The 13,530-nt window shown below is 42.2% G+C and overlaps 1 protein-coding gene across 1 annotated transcript in view; it reads left to right on the top strand.

Annotated features, from left to right (window-relative positions):
* LOC102443181 (nesprin-1-like) overlaps nucleotides 1-10,946 on the top strand; it is a gene marked incomplete at both ends in the record, with an annotated part of 119,186 nt that extends 108,240 nt beyond the window's left edge. The window contains 7 exon segments of the mRNA XM_023747887.1: nucleotides 1,978-2,116; nucleotides 2,118-2,162; nucleotides 2,165-2,203; nucleotides 2,205-2,309; nucleotides 4,307-4,501; nucleotides 7,514-7,639; nucleotides 10,791-10,946. Of these exon segments, the coding sequence (XP_023603655.1) occupies nucleotides 1,978-2,116; nucleotides 2,118-2,162; nucleotides 2,165-2,203; nucleotides 2,205-2,309; nucleotides 4,307-4,501; nucleotides 7,514-7,639; nucleotides 10,791-10,946 (805 nt within the window).
* Between the last annotated feature and the right edge of the window lie 2,584 nt (nucleotides 10,947-13,530).

Below are 13,530 nucleotides of genomic sequence, written 5' to 3'. Positions count from 1 at the left end.
CAGATTACAAATGCATTGTGTTTTAAGAGTTCATTTATAACGTCTGCTTTGTAGAGCTCAAGTTCAGCAGAGGGAACAGTGTCGTGCTCGAAGCAGTTCCTCATGCTGGCAGGTAGCTCAGGACTGCTCTGCCTGCAGAGCGAGGATACAGCTCCAGCAAGACCTTGGCCAGCTGCCTGGCGGGGAGAGGGTAGGCAGGGCACTTCTCATGTTGCAGGGTATTCTTGGGGCCTGGAGTCACATGTTTTCAGAGATGAGAGACACTGGTAGCTTTTAGGGAGGTCTCATCAACCCAGCTCATCATATTTTGTTCTACTGCACTTAGATGGTAAACATCAGAAAGGCTCTTTTAAAAACAGAAACACTGAGAACACTTTTGGTTACAAACTCAGAGTTCACAGTGGCCCTAGGGCAGTGATGGCGAACCTTTTAAGCTCGGTGTGTCAGCATTTTGAAAAATCCTAACTTAACTCTGGTGCCGTGTCACATATAGAAATTTTTTGATCTTTGCAACCATAGTAAAACAAAGACATATTTTTGATATTTATTTTATGTATTTAAATGCCATTTAACAATGAAAAATCAACCAAAAAAATGAGTTCGCGTGTCACCTCTGACACGCATGTCATAGGTTCGCCATCACTGCCTTAGGTAATAGGAGGTTCCAAGAGTGTGAGCCCCGAAGAGTCAGTCCAGTTCAGATCTGCAGGAGGAGAAATCGCATATCTCGGGAAGAAGAGCAAAACTAACACAATAGAGAAAGAGTGAGTAATGTTACACATGAGCACTAAAACATGTGAAGAACAGTATCATCTATAAAGAAACTCATTCTATTGGATACTAGGCAAACGAGTTCTAGAGCTACAAGTTGAAAGATAAAGAAAACTCAATGAATAACTGCCAACATTTTTTAATTTTTAAATATAGTTTTATTGATTTCAGAGAGGAAAGGAGAGAGAGGAACAGAAACATCAATGATGAGAGAGCATCATTGACCGGCTGCCTCCTACACACAGCACACTGGGGATCAAGCCCACAACCCAGGCATGTTCCCTGAATGGGAATTGAACCTCCTGGTTCATAGGTTGACACTCAACCACTGAGCAATGCTGGCCGAGGCAACATTTGTTAAAGGTAGAAAATACAGAAGTAGGAAAAACAAGCTAAAAAAATCTGATATAATTTACCTGGAAATTGAAAAGACTTCAGTAAAATGGAATACCTTTATGTATAGGGACAACCTTTGTATAGTGATAGCCAGGGCTGTTTATTGTGAGGAATACTGAGAGCTCATGGAATACAGTGTGGTTTTCTTTAATTTTTAAATAACATAATTTTATTTAAGTGGCTCCTGACTCTAGCTAAAATCACCCAGTTTTATTCATTCAAAGTGGCTTATAATTCCAGCTGAGGACAGAGGTTATCAATAAGCATTGCTTCCCATTTTCTCCTGCTGTAGCACACACCAGGTGCTGTGGACATACTGCAAACATTTCTATAGGTGCACTTAGGGTGAGGGTTTGGGGGGCCATTCCCATTGCAACTGCTGCCCTATGCCCCCTCCAATCTCATGTTCTCAACATTGACCTTACCCATATGCCGTCAGACTGTGCTGAAACATGAGAACACTCACTGTTTTCAAACCCCGCTATTTTAATTGTTATTCATTTTTATATATTTTTTAAATGATTTTTATTGATTTCAGAGAGGAAGGAGAGGGAGAAAGCGATAGAAACATCAATGATGAGAGAGAATCATTGATGGGCTGCCTCCTGCTCGCCCCCTACTGGGGATTGAGCCCCCAACCTGGCATGTGCCCTGCCTGGGCATCTAACCATGACCTCCTGGTTCATAGGTCGATGCTCAACCACTGAGCCAAGCCAGCCCGGCTTGTTCATTTTCAAATGTGCTGGCAATAGACCTGATAGCAGATCATGGCATGATATTTGAAAACCTCTGCCCTTGATCGCTTTTCAGGGCTTACAGCCATCGAGTATGTGGACGTTGGCTGATAATGTCACTACATTCAGGATCACAGTGTTTTCCCCCGTGGAATTGTTTGTTCCCCAGGGATGAGTTCAACCTGAAACTGACCCTCCTCAGTCATCAGTGGCAGAGAAGTGATCCGCAGGGCCCAGCAAAGGAGAGGCATCATCGACAGCCCAGATCCGCCCAGTGGCAGCGCTACCGGGAGATGGCAGAGAAAGCTCCGCAAGTGGTTGGTCGACGTGTCCTACCTGCCCGTGAGCGGTCTCGGGAGCGTCCCCATCCCACTGCAGCAAGCGCGGACCCTCTTTGACGACGTGCAGGTAAGGGCAGAGCTCGCCAGCTGAACCTCTCCTGCCTGTCCACTCCGCACACTTCCCCAGCCTCAGTTTCTCAGAGGGGCTCTGGACTGACTTTGGAATGAGGACAAACGTCGTTCTCAGATGTCAACAGACACATGGAAAAGGACTGCTTTCCAAAGGCCGTATTGAATGATGAAAGTTTGGTAGGTTCCGGCCTTGTACAAACACTCCCTCCTCTTCACACTCCCAGGCCGCCCAGCAGCTCCTTGGATCCCATCGGGGATGGAGAAGAAAGGGAAGGACAACCTTGCATTCGCTGCGCTTATTTTACTCATGAGTTTAAACACTTCACTGGAGCCCTAACCAGTTTGGCTCAATGGATAGAGCATCGGTTGCAGACTGAAGGATCCCAGGTTCAATTCTGGCCAAGGGCATGTACCTTGGTTGCAGGCTCAATCCCCAGTAGGGAGTGTGCAGGAGGCAGCTGAATCGATGTTTCTCTCTCATCGATGTTTCTAACTCTCTATCCCTCTCCCTTCCTCTCAATAAAAAAAAAAATCAATGATATATATATATATATATATATACACACACACACACACACACAATTCACTGGAGTGTCCCAAAAAAGAGAGGGGCTCAGTCCTGTGTGTTCATTCCTGGTCCAGCCCCTTCCTCTCACCAGCCTGGGAATTTGATTTGTGTTCCAGCTTCTTGGACAGATACCTGCTAGCCTTCTCATCAGTCTGTCCCCGTGAACTTCATGGGTCCCTCTTCCTCTGAAGGTCACTTTTCTCTGCTTGCTTTCTTCTCCTCGCTTCTCTTGTAGACCTCATGTCCATACGTGGCTTCAATGACATTCTAACAGCAGAGAATGGCCAAATTGGTATCTTCTGGTCACATTTATGTCCTGAGCTTTCAGCTCATGTAATTCATCTGCCTTTAGATGTATGTCTATGTGCATCACACACACAACACACTCCGTGGGTTCCAACAACAGCTGGGTTCTCTGGACCAACCATTCTCCATCAGTCCATTTCCCATGTTCCCCATCTGAGGAAATGTCATCACCAGCTAGCGGTCCATCAGTCAGGAACCATAGCTTTACTCTTCATTTCCTCTCCCTTCCCGTGTCTGATATTCCTCGTTTCCATCCCTACTGCCACTGCCTTAGAGTAGGTGCTCATGGTTTCTTGCCTAGACAGGCGATAGCTTTCTAACCTGTCATAGTAGATCCGATACATGCTCTTCTTTGACCGCGTTTTCTACCCGACTGCTTTCAGCAAACATGTCATGTTCCTGCTTAATATCCTGTGAATCTCAGTCACTTTTATTTCCAAACCAAATTCCTATGCAAGGTGGTCTCGCCTCATCTTCTTCCACTCTTAGATGCATCCGATGTTCCAGCCACTGAAAACTACCTCCAGGGCCCTAAATCCGTATTTACCTTGTACAGCAAATTAGCGCATCCTCATTTCTCTGCATGGGAGGTGTTCTCTCCCTGCCTCCTCGCCCTCACATGACACCAGGTCCTTAACCTGGTTGTGTTTATATGTCTTTCAAGACTCACAAAGGCATTACTATTTTGAGGGAGCCCCCTGTGTACCCCAAGTGGGTTAGATATGTGATCACTGATCTTTCTTTGAATTAGTTTATATTAAATACGAATTAAAAATGTTTTCTGTGGGAGAAATATAAAGATCATAATAAAATTTTTTAAAAGCACATACACACACATACATATGACAGTGTGCTCCCTGTGCATAAATTTTATAGAGCAGTTTTCATATCGTCTCATGATTTCATTAAACCGGGAGCAGACACTAGGCCTCTCCCTATTGACTTCTCATTTATTTACATGTAGTTCTATTCATGCACAAAGTATTTGCTCAGTAAATGCTTACAGGATAAAAGAGGGCATGCTATGTCTGCAAACATCCAGGGTCACTAAAAAATACTGGTAATAGGGAAATGATGGAGGAAAGAGCAAGAAAGTAAACAGCTCTGCTTCCTTTCAGTTCAAAGAGAAAGTGTTCCTGCGACAACAAGGCAGCTACATCCTGACCGTGGAGGCGGGCAAGCAGCTGCTGCTCTCTGCCGACAGCGGGGCCCAGGCCGCCTTGCAGGCCGAGCTCACGGAAATCCAGGAGAAGTGGAAAGCCGCCAGCGTGCGTCTGGAGGAGCAGAAGAAAAAGCTGGCCTTCTTGTTGAAAGTAGGTCCTGCCCCTTCCTCCAGTAGATGTAGCAGAGCTGCAAGCTCCTCCCATTGGTGTCCTGCAACTCAGATAACGCAGAGGTCCTTGTCAACCTGCGGTGTTCTGACCTCCTGTGTCTTATTTACGACTCCGTCCTGTCTTGCATAAACCGGAGAAGTCTCTCCATTTCCAGCAGTTTGTCTCTCAGGAAAATCCCCCAACAAAGTCATTTTAAGTCCAACAAGACCATGCAAGCGGTGAATTCTGATTGATGGCCGGTGCTAAGCCAGGAGCAATGTGATGACTGTATAAACCCAGACAGGAATGCAAAGAGTAGATCCCACTCCCTAGTCTAAGACTTCGCAGTGGTTTTCAAGATTGATATCTCTCATTTTATAGCAGGGAAAGAACTATCCAGCAAGGTGCTCTTGATTGGATCTTAGCTTATCCAAGGGTGTGGCTATGAGATAAAACCTCCAGGAGCTGTATTAAGCCTTTGGTTGGATTCCGCTTGCACACTGATCAGGCAGCAAGTTTAGGGAAATGTGAGTTTATCCAGATTCCCCACAATTTGCTTTTCTCCCTCACTTTTCAAAGCCATTTCTAAATACGTAATTAAATCAGCAGTTGAAAAAGAGCATGGTCTCTGGCCTTAGACAAACCCAAGTTAAAACTATAATATACCAAGTAACCTGGTTGACTCAACCTCCCTCAACCTCAATTTCCTCATCTGTAGAGGGGGTATGATGACACCTTCATACTGCATTACGAGGATTTAGTGAAATGTTGAAGGTAAATCATGGTGGCACATATTGAGCCCTCAATAAATGATGCTAATTGTCGTTGTTAATAACATCATTTTTAAAAAGTGAACACAGCTAAATACTAAAGTTTTAAATATGTTGATACTCACCAACACTTTAATGTGATTGTCTATTAAAATTGGCCTGTAACTTTTTGGATCAAAGGTAATAACTCAAGTGAATGGAATACATTTTGTGGGTTGTTGTTGTTTTTTTTTAATACTTAAAGTGTGCACACCCATTGGGTGTATCCTATTAAATATTATTTAATGATATATTACCTGGGTGTGGGAAACAATCAAAAATGCCATTGAACATCTGTTAAAGAACAATTATTTGCACACAGCACAATTCATCAGTAACACAATATGCCTGATTCCCTTTTCTTCAGTTTTGCTTTCAGGAAAGGATTAAAAACATTGTAACTCATTCTGTAGAGAACATGTTAATCATATGTTTTTCTTTATCTGTGCTGGGATTATTGGACACATTCCTAGGACTTAATAAGGCGAGATGGTTGACTCACTGCATTTGCTTTTCTTGTCAGTCTGTTTGTTGGCGTGTGAAACATCCATTTTGATAGATGTTTGCAGACCGTGACATTTCGCTATTTCCTTATAATTCATGTAGTAAAGAGACTTGGCTATAGCTTCAGAATCTAAGCCACCCTTGTAAAGGGAAATCCCCATTCTTTTCTTGTTAAAGTTTATTTTATCTTGAATCATACACAATGTCCTATTTGCCTAAGGAGTTTATGAAGCTAAATTTTAATGTTTGGACAGCCTCATGTTACTATATCTTCCCCCACAGCTATAACAAAATGCTTATCTATTTTTATCTCCTAATTTAATACTCTGAGAAAATGTGCCAAAAATGTAATCATTGTAATTCTATGTTTTGCATGGTCACCTACTTTACCATCACTCTTAATTTTGTCATGATAAATAAGGACTTGATCTTTTCCCTTTTGGATCAATGAATGTTTATTGACTGTGGATTGATAGGTTTCAAAATGGGTGATGATTTAATTGAGAATGCTGTTCAATTCAAGTAGAAAGGATATTTCTGTCTACTCACTTTGCTTAGCATTGATGAACTCACTGTGGCCTAGGAACACAGGGATATTTGTTCCTGGTAACTAGGAAGAGGGAATGTGGTGATACACTCTAGGACAGGGGTTGGCAACCCCTGGCACGCGTGCCAAACATGGCACGCCAGTAACTTTTGCTGGCACGCGAAACCCTCTCTTATAATCTTCCATTTACAATTTTTTTCTTAATATCGACTTTTTTATTTTTCAGATAAATTCAGTGTAGGTGCATCTTAGATAAATAAATAATTTTACATAACATGTATACATTAAAAAATAAATGTATTTTTCATCATCATATACTGTGTTTTTGTTGTTCGAATGAATTTTATTATTTCTTCAAGTTTCTTCACATACGTACACCTTAAGAGATATCAAATAGGCGTAACATGTTCTCAAAAAATTAGGGTTGGCACGCAGAAGAATTTTGAGTCAGAGATTTTGCTGGTTTTTACACGCACTCACAAAAAGGTTGTCCACCCCTGCTCTAGGAAATTCCCTAAAGGAATTTAAAAGTGAAATCAGAATCTTGAGCCAATTCTCAGGTCAGTTAGAAACCAAAAGACATTTGAGTATGGGAGAAATCTAGTCAATGCTTCTTAAAGAAGACAGTTTGGTAAATAGCACCTCTGGGTTGCTGTGTTAAAAATAAGGCACCGGGAGAGGACATAGAAATGACCCAGACAAAGAAAGATGGGTAATGATGGAAGAGATCATGTAAAGAAAAATGCAACGTGATTTGGCACCACACGAATTATTAAAAGCAACTCTAGTTGTTTTTCTTTGGACCTCAGTAACTCAAGTTGTGGGGAGGGGTCCCTGGGGAGGGCTGATAGAGAGGGGGAAGCCAGGAATGGGGGGTATTAGACAAAATTAAGGGGATTTGTTTAGTTGAATTTAATTTGCACTGGCACTGAGACAGCAGATAAGAGTTCACCTGTGGGTAGGGTGCTGTAAAGAATCAAGTCTCCATTCTGATTTCTGTATGTTCTTTCTTTTACTTTTCTTATTACAAAAGAAATACGTGTCTGGTAAAAAAAAAATCAGGTAGTAATTGCTGTATGGGAATTCAGAGGGTATTTTTCTTCCAGTTTCCTCCAGAAGAATACATCGAATGTCTTTCTCCTCCCATTTTAGGACTGGGAGAAGTGTGAGACTGGGATAGCTGAGTCTCTGGAGAAACTGCGAACTTTCAAAAAGAAGCTTTCCCTGCCTCTGCCGGACCACCAGGAAGAGCTCATTGCGGAGCAGATGCGCTGCAAGGTGAGTGACTGGTTGAGCTTTTTGGTTGGTTGGTTTTTTTGTAAAAATTTTTTATTGATTTCAGAGAGGAAGAAAGAGGGAGAGAGAGGGAGAAACATCCATGATGAGAGAATCATTGATCGGCTGCCTCCTGCATGCCCCCCACACTGGGGATCGAGCCTGTAATCTGGGCATGTGCCCTGTTCGGGAATCGAACCCTGACCTCCTGGTTCATAGGTCGATGCTCAGGCACTGAGCCACGCCAGCCGGGCTGGACTGAGCTTTACCTGTTACCTACCTATGTGCTTCTGCTGTAATAATGCCTTTGAAGGCATAATCAGCTCACACTCCTGTGGCGTCTGCATGTAGATGCAAGTTCCGGGTGTATTGCAATAGAAGTGATCTCTTTAAAGCAGCCACACCACACGGAGAGTCCTTCTAGCAGAAGAGCCTAGTGTACAGGAGGGAAAGCGAGGCTGGGCCGCGTGAGGATCCTGCAGGCAGTGGCCCTGGAGGAGCACGCCCTGCCGTGCAGACTCTACTGTAAGGAACAGCAGCTGGAAATAGCTGACCTCAGTCACTGCCTGGGACACAGTCCTCCGGGCACTCAGGGCCCCCCTACTTACAGATTGTGATTGACACCTCAAAGCGCACTGGGAAGCAATCAGTCGCTAATGCAGACCACTGGCCGCATCCTGAGCTCACTGAGACCAACATGACACAGCGGCTGAAGGATGCCTTCCATTCACACCTGTGTCGCCAAGTGTCGTGCCCGAATAGCAGTTCTCTGCTGAGCCACATGCAGGTCAAATCAAAACTACCTTTAAAAATGTTCTGTACACATCCTTGTGTTTCCTGTCATTTGCAAATCACTGCACTAGAATAATTCTGTTTAAAACTCCACACATACTTAAGTAATTTGGATTTTAATCAGTTCTCTGCTTCACTTTGGCTAAGAAAGTAAACATTTAAGAAATATTAATTATTAAAGAAATCTAGGAATGAGCATCGTCCTGTGGACTGAAGGGTCGCAGGTTCGATTCCGGTTAAGGGCAAGTACCTCAGTTGCAGGCTCAATCCCTGGTCCTAGTCGGGGCACGTGCAGGAAGTAACCAATCGTTGTGTCTCTCTCACATTGACATTTCTCTCTGTCTCTCCCCTTCCCTTCCACTCTGTCTAAAATCCAATGAAAAAATATCCTCGGGTGAGGATTAACAACAACAAAAAAGAAGTCTGGAAATCATAAAATGTGTGCATATAAGAATTTTTCTTGGATATTAAAATTATGGCTATTCCTTGAAACTTGAGAGAGTCAGACTTAGGAAAAATAGAAGGTAGTAAGTGTGCTTTACATCGTGGATGGTGAGTGAAATAATATCACGAGGTATGAATGCAGAAGTATGCAAAGATTTAAAAGAGTTTGTGTTAAACCCGTGATTGTAAATGCATGAACAATGACTGAAGAAACCTTCAATAACCAGGCATGGGCATTTATCAGCTCCTTCCCTGTGCCAGTGACTGTATCAATGTCCTCTCTGTTGTCATGAGCACAGCTCATGAGAACAACCTTTTATTTCCCTACTACAGGTGTGAAAACTGAGACTTCTAGAAGTTTAATAGCTTTTCAAAGTTAGTAAATATCAAGGTTGCCTGAGTCCAAAGGCTTTATTTTTATCACATGGACTCAAGTCAGGGAGTTCGGGAGTCTGAAAGAGTTGGTTTCTGGTGGTGGTGTTACTTTTTAATTTATTTTATTTAATTTATTTATTTTAAACATGTTTTTATTGATTTCAGAGAGGAAGGGAGAGGGAGCGAGAGATAGAAACATCAATGATGAGAGAGAATCATTAATTGGCTGCCTCCTGCATACCTGCCTACTGGGGATCGAGGCTGCAACCCTGGCATGTGCCCCGATTGGGAATTGAACCGTGACCTCCTGGTTCATAGGTCGATGCTCAATCACTGAGCCACACCAGCTGGGCTGTTGTTACTTTTTTAATCTATATACTAAATCTGATGTTTGAGTTGGAAGTTAAAAACTGTTGTAAAAAAAGGAAAACCTTTACATTGGCATGGAAACTTAATATGTCTATGGATATAAACAGGAATGCTGCATATTTAATCTACCTGGATGATTTGCTCTTTCAGCCAAATACTGTTACCATGGGATCTCATCTCCCAAAATACAGGACACTTACAAACATGCCCTGCTATTAAGTTTGGAGATTAAAAGGATGCACTTTGGTCCAGCTCCCGTCTTCTCTTCCCCCAAACCACCCTTAGCAGCAGAACAAACAATTACCTAGAAAATTCAGGCTGAACCTTCATTTGCTTAAATTGCCTAGGACGTTAGCCTCTGACAGTGCCGTTAATTGCCTTTGCCTTTGGAAACTTGTCTGCTATGTGAAGAGACAAAAAGAGAGGGGGAAAAGCCACATGAAATATTCTATTTATATATTAAATTAGCTGGAATCTAAGATCATCAAGAGCTGGCAAAAAGCATTAGCTATGCAAATTGAAAAATCTGTTCAAACATTGCAAAAACTAATGTCAACCTATTCAAATATTTTTTAATGATTTTTTTCTTAAATCGGTTCTCCCCAAAATCAGAAGATATGTATTTGGACAAGTTACTTTAAGAAATCTCTAATCCTGCAAAAAAGGCATTCAGCCCATTATTTTAATTTGAGTAAAATTATCACTAGACCTTCTCAACTTTTACCTTATAATTCTATATCACAGAATGTAGCAATTCATAATGTTTGAACATGAAAGTTCAATCTAAGAGTTTGAGTTTTTAAAAAAATATATTTCATTAATATGATCAGTAACTCAGAACAAGAAAAATGGATGGGCTAGGAGTTTATGAAGTCAGTTTAAAAGTAAAAAAGATCAATGAGGTAATGCAACTTCAACAGAGAAGATGATCAAAAACAATCAGTGAAATGATGAGTAGATGGTGGAAAGATTCTGTAGGCAACCAGATATTTTATCAGAACTTGGAAATTATCAAATCATGTGGAAGAAAATAACTAGATACCAAGTTAGATGTTCAAACAGAGAGTGGGGTGGAAAGGTAATTATATCAAGAAGGGATCTCGAATACACTTCAGAAATTGTTGAGGATGGATGTCCATGAGTATTCAAGTTTGCGTGTTTGTCTTTAATCTAGGAATTGGAAACTGCAGTGAGCAGCTGGACAGATGACTTGGCACAGTTGACGTTGCTGAAGGACACCCTCTGTGCCTACATCAGCGCTGATGACGTGTCCATGCTGAACGAACGCGGGGAGCTTCTGCAGAGGCAGTGGGAAGAACTGTGCCGCCAGGTGAGAGGAGTTCTAGATTCTGCACTAGCTCAGGGAGGTGGAATACGGGGCCATGATCTGAAATGTCAAGTAGCGTGGCCCACATTTGGACGGGTCTCATAACTCATAGTAGGCACAGAGGGAGAAATCTGTTATTACAGATATATTTCAGACAAACTGGGGCTATGGGCCTAGAATGCAGTGTGCGGATGATGTTTTGTTGAGTTGCACAGTTGAAACCGATGTGGTTTTGTGAACCGATGTCACCCCAATAAAGTAATAAAAAATATTTTAGATGAAGGCAAATCATGTCTTACCATTGCATGTGAGATGCATTCATTCAAGCTGGATTTTGCTCTCTGTTTCACTGGCTGGCATAATATTTTTAAGAGGAAACACACTTCTTCAGTTCACAGTTGTGGTTTTGCTAGGTAGATATTGGTGGTCTGCTTCTTACTTTCCGTGTGCGAAAACCATTGTTTTCTATGCGGGTTTAGATAATACTGCGGGGCTGGTTCTGTCCATGGCACATTGTTACTGCCGATTTATCATGGTCATTTTTAATAATTCAGATTATAATTGCCTGCTGTGTGTGCAATGCCTTGAAAGAGACCCCAGATTGAGTTTTGCTTTGGAAACGAAAGGAAAAGATTGGGGGCAAGGTAACAAGAAGACATGCGAGGCAAAAGGAATAACATTGATTAAAGGCCCACAAGTGAAGAACAGGCCCTGACCTTGAGTCTTGAGACCACACCCCCCAGGAAGCAGGGACCATGTCTGTCAGGCTCCTTCCTGTACCTGGTTGTCTCACCTGGCACATAATAAGCTGTGATGCATATTTGCCCCATCAACCAGTCACTGTAATTGTTGTGAATTTCACAAGCTATCGCAGATGTCGCTAGTATCAAGTTTACAATTGAGCTGAGACTAAAATCAGTCAGAAGGATCTAGTCCAGTGATGGCGAACCTATGACACGCGTGTCAGAGGTGACACGCGAACTCATTTTTTTGGTTGATTTTTCTTTGTTAAATGGCATTTAAGTATATAAAATAAATATCAAAAATATAAATCTTTGTTTTACTATGGTTGCAAATAGCAAAAAATTTCTATGTGTGACACGGCACCAGAGTTAAGTTAGGGTTTTTCAAAATGCTGACACGCCGAGCTCAAAAGGTTCGCCATCACTGATCTATACAATGAAGGGAAAACTGGGTATAAACCAGTTAAAACAATGTATAAAGATGTAAGCAAATTGAGGGCAATGTGGATTGCGAGAATTAAGAAAATGCCTGTTGAAGAAGATACATCTTGAACTGAGATGGGGAGTAGAGGCGAGGCATGCGGCCCGCCAGCCGTGAGTTTGACATGCTTGGTGTAGAGGGCGCAAGCAGATGTGTTGGACACGGTAGCAGCTTGAAAAGAGGCAGAAGAGTGGAGCAGGGGCCCTGCCTGGGGAGAAGCAGGTGTGGAAGGATGAGGAAGAGACACTTGAGAAAGGAGCCTGCTGGGCATCCCCTTTCAGGCCAGCTATGCTCCACTAGAGATCTCTTCTCTGCCTTCCTCCCACTTCCCCCGACGTTAGCAGTGCTTCTCTTCATGCTTCAGAAAACATTAAAACAGAGTTCAAGAGCCTTATAGCTTCTGGGTTCATTTAACATCAACAAGAAATTTGTTGGTGGGTAAATTTCCCTCTGTATGTTTAGATTAAAAACCCAGACATTTCTCAGGCCATGAGCAAGAGGAAAATTCTGGAGCACACTGGGTAAATGTGTGAAAAGTTTCCTACGAACGCATGCTATACTTTTAGAAAGGAGAAACGAAACGTAAGAGATGATTTTCATAAAGGTGCTAATGTTTTGAGTTAAAAAAATTAATTAGCCACTTTCCACAGAGCTCCATATTTTCAGTGAAGACAGTGAGAAATTTACCTGGAGTGTGATAATGGCAATCACATGTTTTATTATTGTCTGAATTTTTTAATCCAAAATCAATACATTACATATTTTTTAATGTAAAGATTGATCATGGTATGTCACATAAATGAAAGCTAATTTGGTGGGTACAAATAATGAAAAATGATCACAACACTGTTTAGTTACTTATATGTTATTTGTTTTTCTTGAAATTCAGAAACATCTAGCACTATTTGCTGACTCAATACTTTTCAGTACATTATGTATAATGATTTGGACTAGATCCATTTCTCTGGCTGATTGGTGTCTGTAAAGCTTTCAGAGAGAGGACACTTTAGAGAGAGTCCTCTGGACTCCCACATCCCTTTTGGTCTGTGCCATCATAGTCAGTGTACTGTTCCCCTCTCCTCCTCCTCCTCCTCCTCTTCCTCCTCCTTCTCCTCCTCCTCTTCCTCCTCCTTCTTTAGAGAGAGTGGAAGGGAGAGAGGAGCAGGAGAGAGAGAGAGAGAGAGAGAGAGAGAGAGAGAGAGAGAGAGAGACATTCACTAGTTTCCCCCTGCTCGCGCCATTGGGTCCAGGGATTGAAACTCTAACCAAGGTATGTGCCCTTGACCGGAAATCGAACCTGAGACCTTTTGGTCTGCAAGCCGACAATCTGACCACTGAGCTAACCTGACCAGAGCTTTCTTCT

Source organism: Myotis lucifugus, unplaced genomic scaffold, assembly GCF_000147115.1.
Source record: "Myotis lucifugus unplaced genomic scaffold, Myoluc2.0 scaffold_1031, whole genome shotgun sequence".
NCBI classification, from domain to species: Eukaryota; Metazoa; Chordata; class Mammalia; order Chiroptera; family Vespertilionidae; genus Myotis; species Myotis lucifugus.
The sequence above is the reverse complement of the archived record's forward strand: the minus strand, read 5'-3'. Positions and strand labels throughout refer to the sequence as shown.